This window comes from Antrostomus carolinensis, unplaced genomic scaffold (genome assembly GCF_000700745.2).
Source record: "Antrostomus carolinensis isolate BGI_N321 unplaced genomic scaffold, ASM70074v2 scaffold20965, whole genome shotgun sequence".
Classification (NCBI taxonomy): Eukaryota; Metazoa; Chordata; class Aves; order Caprimulgiformes; family Caprimulgidae; genus Antrostomus; species Antrostomus carolinensis.
In genome coordinates, this window is record NW_010316009.1 from 14,087 (window position 1) to 30,720 (window position 16,634).

The 16,634-nt window shown below is 38.9% G+C and overlaps 1 protein-coding gene across 3 annotated transcripts in view; it reads left to right on the forward strand.

Annotated features, from left to right (window-relative positions):
• Positions 1-2,137: 2,137 nt before the first annotated feature.
• The window catches only part of SPATS2L (spermatogenesis associated serine rich 2 like), a 32,103-nt gene continuing 17,606 nt past the window's right edge, over positions 2,138-16,634 (forward strand). Inside the window, exons 1-6 of one of the 3 annotated variants that reach the window (XM_010168154.2) lie at positions 2,138-2,243; positions 6,029-6,078; positions 7,061-7,301; positions 9,036-9,044; positions 11,316-11,510; positions 11,899-12,034. In XM_010168154.2, the coding sequence (XP_010166456.1) occupies positions 2,237-2,243; positions 6,029-6,078; positions 7,061-7,301; positions 9,036-9,044; positions 11,316-11,510; positions 11,899-12,034 (638 nt within the window). In that variant the 5' untranslated portion in view covers positions 2,138-2,236. Of the gene's footprint in view, positions 2,244-6,028; positions 6,079-7,060; positions 7,302-9,035; positions 9,045-11,309; positions 11,511-11,898; positions 12,035-16,634 lie in introns of all 3 variants that reach the window. The other 2 variants (XM_010168155.2, XM_010168156.2) reach the window with 2 other exon arrangements.

Sequence of the window (16,634 nt, forward strand, 5' to 3'; positions counted from 1 at the left end):
TAAATACGTGCTGGATAGCTTGTCACAGAAGCTCAAAAAGCTGATTTGGAACCTAGAGTGATTTTGGCACTGATTCTCTTGGGGTTTTTTTTCAGAGTACTAGCATAGACTTTCGTTTGCTAATTGTGTTTAACCAAGTATTTTTATTTTGGTACTACCTAGTAAAACTTGTCTAGCATTAAAAACATTGTAGTAATTAAGTTTTATGTAACTGTTTGCTTTCAGCTGTATTACGTGGGCATGAGAAAGTAAATCATCAACATCATTCCAGTAGGAATATTTTATTTCAAAAATAGTGTGTTGAATTACCATTTGTTACAAATGGATACTAAAGACAATACAGCAATAGCAAATGCTGTGGAATTGAAACATAGCATGCCAGAATAATCTGTGGGTGTAGCACCTCGTCCATCAGCAGAGTTTCCTGGAGGAAGCATTTGGCTTCCCATATCCTTTGTTCAGGATTTTGTTACACAAGCTTCCTGGTCACGTATATATGGAACAGCAAACTGAAATTATGCTGAGCAGCTACTAGAGCTTTTGAAAAAGCTTTTTAAAAAAAACCCCAAACAAACAAACACAAAAAAAACTTTTGAAGGTGCTGGCGTCCAGCTGTGCTGGTCACTTTTTAAGTACCAGCTAAGAGCGTAGGAGCAGGCAATCCCAAAATGCTGCAAGTCAAGCAGGTGAGGCAGGAAGCTGCCTTGGCTGAGCACCAATCTTCTTCTAGAACTTAGGCAGAAAAAGACAATGTATGGCCAGTGGAAGCAAGGTCAGGCAACATGGGAGGACTACAGAGAAGCTGTTCGCCACTGCAGGGAGGAAATCCATGTGGCCAAAGCTCAAATAGAGTTAAAGCTGAGTAGTACTGTGAGAGATAATAAAAAAGGGCTTTTTAAAATATGTTAATAGTAAAAGGCAGACCAGGAATAACATTGGCCCATTACTTGATGAGCACAATCACCTCACAAACAGGGACACAGGCAAAGCAGAGACATTCAATGCCTTCTTCACCTTGGTCTTCAACACCAAGGAGGGCTCAGGAACCCCCAGAGCCCAGGGCGAGGGAGGTGATCATCCCGCTCTGCTCCACACTGGTGTGGCCTCACCTCGAGTACTGTGTGCAGTTTTGGGCACCACAGTATAAAAAGGGTATAAAGCTACTGGAGAGTGTCCAGAGAAGGGACACTAAATTGGTGAAGGGCTTAGAGGGGAAGCCATACGAGGGGAGGCTGAGGTTGCTTGGATTGTTCAGCCTGGAGAAGAGAAGACTGAGAGGAGATGTCATCGCAGTCTGTAACTTCCTCACAAGGGGAAGAGGAGGGGCAGGTGCTGATCTCTTCTCTCTGGTGACCAATGATAGGACAGGAGGAAATGGCAGGAAGATGTGCCAGGGGAGGGTTAGGCTGGACATTAGGAAAAGGTTCTTCACCCAGAGGGTGGTGGAGCTTTGGAACAGGCTCCTCAGGGAGGCAGTCATGGCACCAAGCCTGACAATATTCAAGAAAAATTTGAACAAGGCCCTCAGACACATGGTCTAAATCTGGCTTGTCCTATGCTAGGGTAAGAGTTGGACTCTATGATCCTTGTAGGTCCCTTCCAACTCAGAACATTCTGTGATTGTATATCAAAATTATACTCTTTTCTTTTAGCCTGTGACTACTATCATGTGTATGACTGTTTTCCAGATATCAAAAAATCACCAATCATAACTTTGATGTAGCAAGGTCTTGCAGCAGCCTTGTTGAAGCAGTCGTGTACTCCATAAGTTTGTGTAGGTGATATGTCTTGTCAAGTCACATGTCAGCAAATAAAACATTTAGGAAAGAAGTGTGAGGCCAAGTTCTGTCAGAACTAGCTAAAGTAGTTCTGCTATGACTGAGGGTACCATTTGGTTCCAGGCTCACTGGCTAACAGTTCTGTGACTTGGTCTCTTGAAGAAATAGTTTTCATTATTTGCATGGGCCAGGTGAGGAGAGGATGGATATTACTTCATACAGGTACGTTGTTGTATACTTGTAAGTGCATCATGTATGACATGCATTTATACGAACAGGCACTGGCACAAAGGTACCGTGTTGTCCAAAGGAGTATGATAAACCCATACATTAGTCTTCCTTTTTTTTCCTTTCAGATCAATGCAATCCGATCAATCGTTCCGAACAAAAGCAATAATGAGATAGTTCTGGTGTTGCAGCAGTTTGATAACAATGTAGACAAGGCTGTTCAAGCTTTCATGGATGGTGAGTACAGTGTGCCTTTCCACTACGGCATGAAGGATTCAACTGCATGCTGAGGTATTCATTGTCTCTCGGGGCTCAAAAGATACTCTGTTGTTCTGCTGAAATTCAGATGACTGTGACACTTAGAAAGTTTAGGGTTTTTTTTATAATTGATCATCCCATGTGCATCTTTGCCTCTTCACAGTATGAGTTTGACATGGCTTTTTATCTGTTCTACCTGACTTTGCCAATTTTTGGTCCCATTCTTGTTGCAGACCTTTTCTATTCTGCATGAAAGTTATTGCTCTTTAAAGTAAATATGTCAAAATGTGATTTACTATTGAAGATACAGTAACTAATAAGAACTTGGGATAGTTCTGAAGCAGATAACCAGGCCCCTAAGCCCCTGAACTTGATGCATACATTGACATTCAAACCTCAATCTGCATTTTGCAAATAGCCTTGACATTTATCATGACTGAACCAAGACTCCATTGAAAGTTCAGGCCATTCTATATCTGGATCTGAGTTTGTATTTTGTGTCATGAGACCACCTCTAATGAAAGGTCACTTGTATTTAAATAACACTTTTCTGATAAAAATATAATGGCAAGTATTTTGAACTTTTACCAAAGTCTGTAAGAAACCCTTTGCAGGAATAATAGCATACCATGAGCAAATTCTCTCAAAATCTTTGTAGCTTGGGGCTGCTTAAAAGATACTAGAAGTTCAGTGGGCTCAAAAACCTTGTATGTCTTAAAAATGCCTCATAGTGTTGATTTGCCATCTCACCAAGTTGCTTATTTCTTACCTATATTACTTCATAATAGTTTTGAGGTTGGTTTGGATTCATTTACTAAAACGTATCGGCCAAAAAGTGTCATGATGTACTAAGAATTACTTACCAATATGGAAAAAGTAGATGCAAACAAAGTGGACTATTTATAAATGCATTGGAATTCTTCCATCAGATCTGTATGATGCCTCTTGATTTGGGCATCTTCTTACACATATTCTGATAGATGTATGGAAATCAGAGTTTGTTTGTGCACACACACAGAAAAAGGAAAATGCGATGCATATAATTAACAATAATTCTGTTTTCCTGTAAGGTAAGTCCTGGGGAAAGTAGTGAAGGGTTGCTCCATGGTTAATTTAGTAAGTTCTTTTCATTCAGTTTATTTTGTCTTAAGTTACCATTGCTCGCTTGTAGTCTGTAGAGTTGTTTTGAATGGCTCCTCTAAAGGGGAAGTGCTTTCATAGCCATGTGTCGTCGTCTTCTACGAAGAAGAAACAGGGCAAAAGCAAGCCTTGCAACAAAGGCTTGAAGAAAAGGAAGCTGCTGGAACCTGTGTTCAAATGATCTTTGTTTGAACTTCCCTGGTTCATGACCATTGTTCCTTGAGTTCAGAAGTCTTTGCAGGTGAGCATTTGAAAACAGCCAATATTTGTTACTGTCTGGAAACAGCATGAGAAAAGACATGTCCATTCAGCTGTCACTGTGGATAGAATGAATCTAGCACTTTGAGTATCTTTTCACATGAATGACAAAAATTTTTAAGATATCACAATCACAGAGAACGCATTGCCGTATGCAATGAAAAACATGAGGATGGTCATGCTGAGTGAAAAGGCTGAGCACCTACATTTAATGCTTCTCTCAGAAGTGCTGCGTTCTGAATCAATAAATGTTCAAATTTAGTTTCCTGAGATCAGCTCCCATCTTGCTTCATTTCTGGAGTAGCTTATAGGTGATGTCTCTGTTATGAATTTACTTCTATATGTGAAATGAGTTAAATAAAATGGCTGTTCACATGTTTTATTTGCTATGTTACTGTTTACCTAATTAAACATAATCAGAAGGTCTGTTCAGCTGCTTTGTAGATGTATTCAAGAAAATATGCTGGTGGGTTCAAGTGAGGGCTTTGGGACTTGCACATTTAGTACATTTCCAACAGGAGGAAAGCAGGGTTAGTAAGGCAAATCCCTAAAATGACCTTCACCATGCATGGTATCCCCAGGGAAGCTGAGGGAAGCAAAGCTAAAACAACACCAGCCAACACAAAAAGACTGTTGGACAACATTATGAAAACACTTAACAAAGTTTTCAAGTGAAATCACCTATTTTCAGCAGCATGGAATAAAATAGGCAGCCAATGTCTGGATTTATTTCTTCATACTGAAACATGGTGTCTGTCAAAAGATAGCATACCTTTAGGAGAAGGGGTTCTATTTATATGTACATAAGTATGTGTGTGTATAACTATAGGTATATGTATAGTTATACATGTAATAGAGGTTTTCTTAGCCTTCTGTCTGCATTGTCATGTCATCTAAGGAACAAAATATGGCTTTGATGGATTCCATATGCATTTTTTCACAATTTAACAAATTAAACTTAGCACTGCTAGCAAGACACATAATCTCATCTAATGTGCGTGATAGACTTGCCAGATAATCTTGGATCTGGATTATTGTGATAGAAAAATAATTTGGGTACATCTGAAAACCTCACACATCTTTGGCTGAATACAAGTTGACAACTCAAGTTGGTCTGAAAACTGTATTACTGCTTAACACTACTATCATCAAGAGTTCACTGAAATGAGTGAGAAGAATGGCTGAGTGTGAAACCCATTTGGAAAGGATAGTAAATGAGCATTTGCTAGAATTCTGCAGTGATGCTAAAGTGATTCTTAAATTCAGCCTTTAACCTGATTGTGATTAAAAGGATTATTGTGGCAGATACTGTCATAGTAGTTTGGATGACCATTCAGATTGCGTGCTTACCGTTTATCTAACCAACTCGTTAGAGCTGGCAGACAGAATTTCAAGTGTACAAAATTGTAATTATTTTTCAATGTGCCGAGATGCTTCCCTTTTCAGGCAAGAGATTTGAGTTAGACACCTGTCCTGGTTTTGCTAGGATAGAGTTAATTTTCTTCTCAGTAGTTAGAAGAGCCGTGTTTTGGTTTCAGTTCAGACTTGCTTTGAGAACATCATTGATAAAAGTACTGATGTTATTAGTTGCTGCTGGAGCTCAAGGCCACCGTGTTTGGCTGTTCACAGCTGCATTAGGACTGGGAGGGAGAAGCGCAGTGAATAGCAAACCTCAAACTGGCATTTGGATGTGCCAGTGAGATATTCCATCATATCCTGTCATGTTTAGTGTATTATCCGGGGTGACCGGAAAGGGGGGTGGATTTCACATGGGTTTTCTCTCGGGTTCTCGCTCTTTTCAGGATTGTTGCTCCTTCAGGATCATTATCCGGGAATGGGCTGGGCTTATCAGTGGGTTGTAAGCACTGGGTTATCACTTATTTGCATATCTTGTTACTATTATCATTATCACTACTATTTTAATATTAGTTGTTTAGGGTTTTTTTAAAGTTTTCTTTTATTTCTGTTATTAAACTGCTTTTATCTCAGTCTACAAGCCTCCTAATCCTTGTCCCAACCCTCTCCCCTGGGGGTGGGGGGGAAGTGGGTGAACAGCTGTGTTGACTGCTAGCCAAGGGCTAGTCCAGTGAAACTATCACAGCACCCACTTAATCACTTTGTGGAATGAAGGCCATAAAAAGCAGTAGTGCCATGTAGCCCATCCACTGTACATAGTGTAATCTAATAAAATGGGTAACTAAAAAGGAGAAAGATGTCAGTTCTCATTTTGTTCTCCCCACGTAAAAGAATTTGTAACAACAAATGGAGGTGCTCCCCAGCTAGGAAACTAGAAACTGTTCTTGAACACACTTGTTCTTTTTCATAGCTGAACTTCTGTTGAAATATTTTATCTTTCCTTTCTCTAGGCAGTGCAACTCAGGTTCTAAAGGAATGGAATATGACAGGGAAAAAGAAGGTAAGAACTTGCTCTTGAGAATCAAAACATTCCAACCATTTATCAGCTGTCTGTAGTTGAATGTAGTACTTCTGTTTTGGCCAGTACTTTGTCTGCCTTTGCTAACATAGGTGACTTCATTCACACCTGTAGTCAGAATACTTGAAAGCAAATATGTGTATTATTTTTAATCCTGTTCACCTGTTGCTATCTCTCTAGCCCAGTGTTCTGAGAGAATTTCTGGGACAGCCGATGTGTGTACATTTGTGTTGGAGCCAGACCCTGGACATGTACAGAACGAATCCCATAACAGCCCATGTGCAGAAACACTTTTAATAAGCAATTGTATCCTGTATAGTCACAGCCACTTATAGTGCTAGGTTTTTTGCTGCCAGGTGTAAAAATAATGTGTGCATAGGAGTCATCCATTAGGAGTTGTGCATTAGTGACACTATAAAGTCAGATACTTGAAGTATATACTTGGGATATGACCTTCATGCTTATGTATCTCCAAGCCAGAGCTGTACCAGGAGGCTGCCCTGTGAGTCACTGTGATGGAGGCTCCTCTGTATGGTTGGGATAGCTACAGTAGCAGTGGCCAACCTATGACCTCTGTGATCACTTTCTGCCTGATCAGAGTCATGTCTTAAGGGTTTGCCCATGTTACTGTGTGGATGTCCCTGAATGGTTAGGAACTACTTGTCCTAAGTGACTGCCAGCATTTTGAGCAGCATCTTAGCAGAAGCTCTGTTACCATTTTGCAATGCAAGTATTTTTTGTGGAAGGAAGGGGAAAACCAGTTTGGAGCTTTAGGTTTTATTTGAAACAGTTTATATATTCAATTGAACAGATGCAATGTGTTGTATAGCCCAGCATGGACTGTAAATTGCATTACACTAATGTCACTTGTACAGCATTTTAAGAGCATGGTATTGATTATATTTTGAGTCTGTATGAGTTGCACTGAGTGATGTCTCTGTTCTTGCAATATTTCTTCATTTAGAACAATAGGAGAAAAAGAAGCAAATCCAAACAGCACCAGGGCAATAAAGATCCTAAAAATAAGAATGGTGGACCTGAGAAGGCATCTCAAGAGCCCCAAGGAATGCATGGCTGCCAGCCGAATGGATGTTCCAAGGACAACTCTTGCAGTGGTTCTGCCAATCAGAAACTGGAAGCCACTTCTCTTGAGAACAAAGGCTCAGGATTTGTGGAGTCAGCACCAGTCTGTCCAGAAATCACAGGTCAGTTCATTTGGCACAAGACACCTTTATAGGTGGCAATTTCCAAGCCTCTATTTACATAAAGATCATGGTATTTTTATTGCCATGAAGTAGAATGTAATAAAAAGAAGTTGGAGAGAGTTGTCTGTGCAAAATAATACACACTGCTACCAAAGTCATGCAAGTAGATCTGTCTCTGGGCACAATTCACACTGCAATATGTTTCCTTGAAACATGTCTTTTTTTTTCTAGAGACAAAAGGATCAAACTATAATTAGAGGCCCAGCTGATACAAAATATTACAACTATCAATACAGAAGAATGCAGGGTTAGAAAATGGCTTGAGTGTAAAATGGTGACAGAAGTGAAGTCTTTCATCAAGAGCAAAGTCACCTGAGCAGTGTGAGCTTGTGGCATATTACAGGATTTATTTATTGCCTAGTCCAGACTAGTCCATTTTTTCTTTTTTCATCTTCCCTGAATAGGCTAGTCGCAGTAGATATCCACTGGCTTTCCCTCACAAGGGAAGGGAGGGCTTTTGTGTTGAGGGAAGGCAGTCTGATAGCTTCTTAGTACACACACGTTTCTGCTAGGGTCTAGATACTGATTGTCGATCTCTGGGGGACAAAGTAACACAGAAAACTCTTCTCACCAGGTTGTAGTAGATACGGAGTTGTGGTTATAGCAGCGTCAATGGACACAAACCTTTTCTGATAGGGGAGAAGCTCTGTGAGAGCTTTTGCCTTCAAGTATCCTTTCATAAAGCTCATATTGCTCTCAGTACTGGTAATGTTTTTTAGCTCTTTGCGTTTCAGATTTCTGACAGCCCTAGATTATTGCTGCTGTTAGTATTTTCTTCCTGTGTCTTAAGCAGTATGTAAGACTGTATTAAAAGAACTTTCCTTGAAATCCCTTTTTCCATGATTGCAAATACAGCCCTCAAACCTCATTTTAAAGGAATGTGTCAAATGGATAATTGTCCTGAAATGAATTCTCTGCTGCTTCAGATGACTTTGATGGTGCCAATGTCTGGTCAGTTAAATGAAGACTCTGCAACATAGAACAGCCAAACAGACAAACTACTTATCAAGAAATTTCGTCCTAAGAATTTGGTGCCTTGCAAAGGATCAGGGATACTCTTCCCATCTTTGCTAGACTCCCACTTATGTTGGATAGAATATGCCATAAGCGAGAAAATTCAGCATTTCCATAATAATAAAAGTCATTCTTGCCACTTATTCTCCAAGATGTAAACATTTGTGGTATCAGTGTATGTCAGGCTCCCATGTCAAACTTCTTAGAGTTGCTTTTTTTGAAACAATACATGCATGAATAAAGATACATAGACTGAATTGTCCATGCATGGGGAGTGTTTTCTAGGGAGTAACAGACCTGAACAGTACCCCATGCTCTTAGTGATCTTTTTCTGTGGCATTGGGATTGAGTCCTTTTTTCTATTTGACATTATACAGTGCAGAGTTGTACGTACCAAGGACAAAAAGTATCTCAGAATCTTTCTTTGCTTTTACAAGTGACAAATGAGATTACCATAACTTTACAATTTTTATTAACTTTTACACACATCCTAAATCTAGTAACTATCCCTTTCAAAAACAGAGGAAGAGAGGGAGAAAATAAAAGAGAAAGGTGGAAAAGAAAGGAAAGGAAATAGAGAGAAAAGAAAACCTGAAACTTCAATATTCAAGTTCTCCTTGCATAGTAAAATAAGTTCTTGGCAATTTGTTTAATACAGAGAAGGAAAGAGTCAACTTTCAGTTGCACTAGAATCCTGGTCTTTGCAACCAGTATAATAGCTACTTTCTTAAAGGACAAAAGCCACCTATGTACATTGTTAAATTTGTACTGAAGTACACAGAACTAAACAGAAGGGTGATCAGGGTCCCTCAGGGACCAGCAACTGTGGCCTTGTGATTTGGGCTGCTGCCGTTCCTGGCAGGTCTGGTAACACTGGATGGCTAATACAGCATTAGACTAGTGCTGAAGTTCCAAGCCGCCATGTACTTAACCCCACAACAGTTTACTTGTAGCTACCAAACCTTTGTCTTCCCTTTCAAGTATTTGAGAGAGACTTTGTCCCTAGATTTTGTTATATGTGTTTCTTAGCTGGCTCAAGTCTTCAGAGATTTGATGCAGACTTTCTCAATCTATTTTTAATTGTATTGATTCTCCTCAGTCAGATCTGAGAATTCAGTTGCAGCATATGAAGGTATTGTTTGCTAGACTATGTTGGTCGTGTTGCTGCTGGGTTTCGAAGTCATTTTGGAAGAAACAGTATTGAAGTATATTGCAGACAAAAGATGATTAAAAAGTTCTTGAGTATAACCTTTGTTCGAGATTACTTTCTTTAGGCAAAAAGCTATCAGTTTATCATTCCTCTTTACAAGCATACCAACACTGCTAATAAATGCAGTAAATAACAATTTTACACTTTAATAACAAATTTTCAAAAATCTCCTCTTGGGGACAGAACCAAATATCCCTGGCCTTTCTCTTTAGCTTAGCTGATAGGATGCTTGTTTCTAACTATCTGTTGGAATTATTTAGCAAGATCAGCTTCAACTGACCACAGAAAGAAGATTCTTTATAAATCAAAGCTATCTGCATTAGTGTGAGATGCAGCCAGGGTTGCACGAAATTAATGGCAGTTATCTCAGAACAGAGTTCCTGGCTGTGTGTGAGACTGGTATTTGTTTTGAACCTGTGATACATAGAGTGCTGCATACCTGTTGTTTCTTGCTTTCACAGATACACAGATTTCTTTAACTTCTTTAGCTATTTTCTTATATGCTGTTTTATGTAAGATACTTTTTCTGTTTGCAGACTCACCTTTTAAAGCCCATAAACAAAAGCTGTTTGAGAAATGTGGGCATTGATGTTTCCTCCCTGTTCCTCTGGCATTATGTGAATGCCATGGAAACTTACCAAGATGTACTTTACACGCATCCTAGTGCCCAGCCAGGGCACAAAAAAAGCCACTAGTTGATTTCCTGGAGCTGTCCTGGTGGTATCCCTCAGTCCCAGCAGTGTTAAACCTGGGGGCTGTAATCCAGCTGTGAATCTGACAAGCCCTTTTCTCCAGACACCACACAACATCAGGTGAATAAAGTGATGCCTAAAGAGCATCTTCAGAACAAACTATTATTCATTCATTCATCAGAGTACAAAGATTAGAAAAGTGGGTTAACACAAGAAATCATTTTCTATGCATGTTTCCTTAACTAAAATTCACAGTGGCAGTAATAGCTGGCCTTAACTGTCAGTCCTCATAGCCATTCTTTGTCCGCTTGCCCCTCTGTCATGATGCTGATATCTTGAATCCCTTTGGAGTCTCAGAGAGAGTAAACCAGGTCATCTTGTGGCAGCCAAACAGGCTCAGGCATTTTTATTTTATACCTCTGAAGTTGTTGAACACAGGAGCCTTATCTTTGACATTGTTTCATTTCCTGCTTGGTCCCTCTTAGCAGCTGCTTTTGATAGAAATCTATAGTCAGGCAAAGTAAGTATTTCAGGTAGGAATGTTTAATTAGTGCTTTTAAAATGCTGATTAAGTGATGAACAGTTTTTGAGTGAGATAGATAGATATATATATATCTATAGATAGATATATATATATCTATAGATAGATAGATATATAAAGTCTCATGCTTTCCAGAGCAGACTTCCTCTCAAGTTCTGTTCTCTAATATTTGGGTTAAGGGTACAATTGGTAGTATGCTTTCTATGTTATGAATTATTTTTTCAAATCAGCATGGAAGAGTTGATTTTTTTAATGAGTTTTTCTTCTTAGACTGTTGAAACATAGATGTGTTCAGATTAGTGTTTAATAACCAAAACCATGTTGTTTCTGTTCTGTCATTGCTTTCTGAGGTTCTATAGATTGCATGCCAGTGAAAAAAAACGTTGATTTTTCCAGTGTATAAACATAAAGTCATTCAGACTCAACAATAAGGCTTCATATCTATCTTAATCTTATAACTCCCTGTTTTCTGTCTTAATGTTTTATTGCAGACAAAGAACGAGAACACCGGAGAGTATCTGTGGAATTAAAACCAAAGACTATGAATGGAGTAGAACAGCATGAGTCTCTTCAGTCATCAGTTCAACTCCAGTGTAACCTAAGCAGGCCAAAGTCAAAATCTTCCTCAGCTAAATCATCCAATGCTACAACCCAACCTGAAACAAAGACTGATGATTCAGTCAAAAAAAGAGGTAAATTGGATCTCTGGTTGCCGTGTGCTGAGGTGATCAGACAGCTAAGGCCTCTGGGGAAAAAAAAAAGCACATACATGGAGAAGAGATGTGTTTGAAAGAGAGAGCAGAATCATGTTCAACATAAAGATGAGTAGAACAATTTATGGTCTATTTATTAATTGAAATTTCAAGTAAATTATTTTAATTAATAGTGCTGTTTTAACATTTATTTGATTTGGGGAATGAGTTTGAACAAACATTTAGAAAAGTTGGATTTATGGACTTTGGTAGGATAACCACTTCATCCTAATCTGGACAAATAACACATTGAACTGTTCCTGCTCCCTCATTCTGAAGAACCAAATATGTTTTCTGACTTTTGTACAATTTTTGTTTTCTATTTTAGGGCCAAATATTGAAAAATCAGTAAAAGACTTGCAGCGTTGCACTGTTTCTCTAACTAGATATCGTATGATGATCAAGGAGGAAGTGGATAATTCAGTGAAGAAGATCAAAGCTGCTTTTGCAGAATTACACAGCTGGTAGGTAGATCAACATGAGAGATCCATCAGCACCATCTGTGGAAAGAGAGGCTAATCAGGGCACTGGCATTGGTGGGGAGGGATCACTTACACCCTGTTTGTTTGCAGTATTTAGTTTCATTAAAAAAATACATGGTGCCATTAAGTAACTCCTTGCCAACTAGGAAGTAATATATGCATGTGTATGTTTACATACATACATAAAGTTAAAGGGGGATAAAACTACAGCTGTTTGAAAAAAAACCTCACTGTAGTTTTCCCCCCCCCTCCCATGTCATCCATCCTGACCTAATTCTTTTGCATCAAGTTCAGTGGTAGCATATCTGAGCAAATGAAAGCTTTTCCAAAAATCCTACCTATGAAGTTTTCTGAAGTCTCTTTTACCTTCTTTAAATCTCTTCTTATTATACTTCTTTGGTCTTATCTTCTTTGGTAGCCAGTCCTTTACTGTCTCTTCATTTCCCATCATCTTTGCTTCTTATCCCACCATCCTTTATTTTCTTACCCTCATAGTTTCTTCTAACTTTCCCATCCATCACTTCATTTCCATTTCTCATCTCTAGTTCATTCTTTTTCCATGTTCTCTTATGTCTTCCTTTTTTCTATTTTTTTTCCATTATAATTTTGGTTATTCCTGATCTTCAGCACATATGTCTACACCCTTTGAAAATTTTCAGCTTAAATAATTGCTCTAGTAGCAAGTTGCATATTTTGTATATACTTGTCATAGAAAAATACTTTCTGGTTTGAGTTTTACTTGGCATTTTGTTAAGGATAGATGCCATATAAAACCTGTGTGTTATACAGTGTTGCAGTAAATAGAAAAAAATGGTATTAAAACGTACGAGATTCGATTACAAATCACAGAAGAGTACGAAAACAGTTCACCCTTAATTTGTCCACACTATTTGTCAGTATTTTTATGAGCATATCTTATGAAAGTAGTGTAGTATTCGCAGAGTTTTAACTCTGGACTTCAGTGGTGCATTCATTGTCTTAATCTAAGGTGATCTCAGTGCCACTGAGACTCCACTTCTGTATGGGTGGAAAGTCCAAGTGCTACTAAGCTGATTTTGTGGAACATTCTGTTGCACTGAGATGCTAGACTGCCTTAATGTCTAGCAGGAAAAGCTTTGTTTCTGTCTCTGTACTCCAGTGACCGTGGGCTGTGGTAACCAGTTGTACTAAATCATGTATTTTTGTGAGGAGTGCTCTGGAGCCAGTATAGTGATGTTTGCTTATGAACTAAAACGCAGTAATTTTATTGTTGGTACAGAAAAATTAAGTAAAGTTCATCAACCCCTTGCACCTTTTTTTTGGTAGTTCTTAGAGGTGTTTTCATATGATTTTAGAAAACTTCTAAAATGTTTATGGTTTCTGCTAAGAAAGCTCTGACCTTTTCTCTGAGGAAACTCCTAGTTGAATCTCATTTGCTGTGTAGTTCTCCTTCAGATTTTTTTTGTAAAAGTGTTAAAAATGTATAATGTCACTTACATGTCTAATATTGTTTGCTGGAAGTCACAGTCAATTCAGTCTTTAAGTGATAGTCACTGTGGTTATAGAACAGGCTTAGAACTTTATCATGATCTAAGAATGCAGGGGAAGGCTATGTTAGTAAATTCAGAACTGAAATTATTCATTTTTCATGTAGTCATGTTTTCACTTGAAAAGCACTAAAGTGTATTGCCTAATGCTTAAAATTTGTTACCTAATAGGTAAGCTTAATAGAGGAAAAGATTAAATGACCCCAAAAGAGTATGTAAATCCAAGTAGACTTAAAGTGATGAAAAATAGCCTGGAAAACTTTCAAATAGACTTCATTTAATTTTACCTCCTAACATCTTCAGTGCCTAAATTGTTGGAGTGGAGTCTGCTGGAAGCTCTTTAATGTAACAGATCGGTGATCTGAATATTCAGGCCTCACAAAGCAATTTAATGCATGTAGCGTAACATTGCAACAGGTATTGTCAAGACATGTTTATGGAAATCTCAGTGTGGGCTACATTCCTTTTGGCAGCTCATCAGCCTAATATTTAGGTTTTTCTTCAAATGAGTGAAGGGAAAATTTGGTTCAAACGGGAAAATTTGGTTCATAATTTTGTCATGATGACTTAACACCTTCTTTGCTAAATTAAAAAGAGTTCGGGGATATTTCATATGACCTTGTGGCTTAAACTCTGAAAAAGATGGGAAGAGCAGTCTTTAGTCTTTCATTTACAAAAACTTGCTGCCAGCTGCTATAGATTCACTGAATTTGAGTAGAAATCACCAGAACCACCAGTAATACATACAGCTTCACACCTCATACAATCAACACATCATATTCCTGGGCTCAGCGTTTTAGTTTGTGGTATTTACATGGCAGTTTCCTTGCTTCAAAGTTGAACAAAGCATCGCTAGTGGTAGCAGGAGGATAAGGTAACTAAGTGAGCGCTCAGCCTCTTGCATATTTATCACCCTCCTTGGGCATGGGAGTTTCACTGTGGCACAGCTTGTCTGTCAAGGGAAAATGAAGCAATTCAACTAAACTGTTTCTCCCAGAAAGCTATGGAGTAACCAAAAGCAAGGGCATGACAATGATACCTGGTCTCCTTTGTGATAGTGATTCCAATGTTTTTTTTCAAGTTCTTCTCCCAGTTGCTGCTGGAGTGTGGACTGTTTGAGATGTACAATAGATAAACATTAAGTGCTGTCTGTGGTCAGAACTGCAGGAAATACTTGAAGGGACTCAGTACTGTAACCTAGATGGGAGCTTAACTGGTTCCTGTTACACACAGCTGTCACCACCTGAGGGGCTTCAGTGAAGCTAAATGAAGTTAGAAGCTTTAATCTTGTATTGCAGCTGAATGCTGAAACACATACTACTCTCTCTTGTCTCTCTTGGGTTTGTTTTTCTTTTTCTTCCTTTGGCAATAGGATAAAAGACCTTTTTTGTGTCCTTCTCTTTGCATTTACTATCAAGGTCAGAATCAAAAGTGCATTTCAAGAGTCAGTAATCTTTTGGACTTTGTAATAATTTTTTTTTTTTTAATTTTGTCATGATTTTACCAATCGCAGGAAGGATGAAGAAGTGCAAAGGTAACATCATACATCTTCCTCCTTCTTCCGGATAGCATATGAAACCATTATTCTAGAGATAGACTGATAGCACATGTGACCTAAGATGTCCTGAAAGCTTTCAGCAGAAAGATTTACAAGAACTTTTCCTTTTAGCAGAATAAACTATTGGATGATAGTTGCCAGTGGAAGTCCATGTCTGTCTCTGACTCAGTATTTCGCAGCTTGACCTAACTGATGAAGGGAAGTTACTCCTGAACATAGTCAGTCAGTACTGTGCTGCTATTTAAAAATTCACCTATCTAGCAAAACAGTGCATACCACCCTCCCACAATCTGAAAAAGGAGTGGTATGGAGATGGTGTGCTGTGAACACCTGTAAATGCTTGGGAAAAAAAAAAAAATACAGTGCTTTCTTCCAGATTTAACTTTTTAATGAAATGAGGCAAAAAAAAAAAATCCTAGAAAGATGTTTATTTAAAAATACAACAGTAGGATCACTGTCTTAAAGAGCCTCCCAGGAGTGCCTGCCAACTGGAGTAATTCTCTGCATGCTCTGAACGAGTGATAATGACTTGCTTTTATACAGTGCTCTTCATGCCAGAAGACACCAGAGCATTTTACAGGCCATTGGTTGGACCAGGCAGGGCTCTTTGTTCCACTCTGTGAGAAGTCTTTTGCAGTCTCATGTGGATTGTGCTTCTGCTGTGATCTAGCATTCTCGCCACCTCTGCTCTTGCAAGGCTTTCTATGACATTGCTTTCTCCAAGGGTATGGGAGCACTGGTCAGAGCAAGCTGAAGGGCACTGTTTTGCAGACTCACATATGTACCTGAGTGTTATGAGGAAGATCCTTCTAACAGTACTCCTGGAGCCAGTATTTCTCCTCTTTGCTTCCAGCTTTGGTGTATGGTTTTCAGGAATACCTTTGTGTGAGTGAGAACATAAGCTGCTCCACTTGCTGCTTGGATGTAAAGCATGTCAGAGCGTAGCCATGTCTCACTGTAGGGCAAGGAAAAGAAGAATACTCAATACTGCTTAAGTTGCAGGGGAAGATGAGAAAAGCTAGGTGAACTCCCCTCTCAGTAGAGTGCGCTTGAGACATTTGTTGCCAAGGTTAAAACCTGTATGCTATAATTGTGTTCTCACTTTTCCACCAAGAGATTGAATAATGATCTTGGGGATAAAAAGAGAGCCCCAGGAAATCTGAATGAAATGTGTAGAGCACAAAAGGAGCCACAGTTCCCCATAACACCTCTTGCCAGAAAATCATTTTCACATATTGGGTATCCACACAGTCGTATTGAGAACTAAAAGGAAACATCTGCTACTTGGCCATACAGTGTGCTTCCAACAAATGGAAAATAGTCGGTAGAAAATAGTAAGGGCCAGGTTTAGTTACACTGCATGTAGAACTGGACCAAAGACAGACAAGCTTCCTCTACTCTCTGCATCTCAAACACATTGGTATGTCCAACACTTTATAAAGAACATGAAAACCAACACAGTCGGTGATTTTCTGAGTGAACATAAAGCACTTGAAAG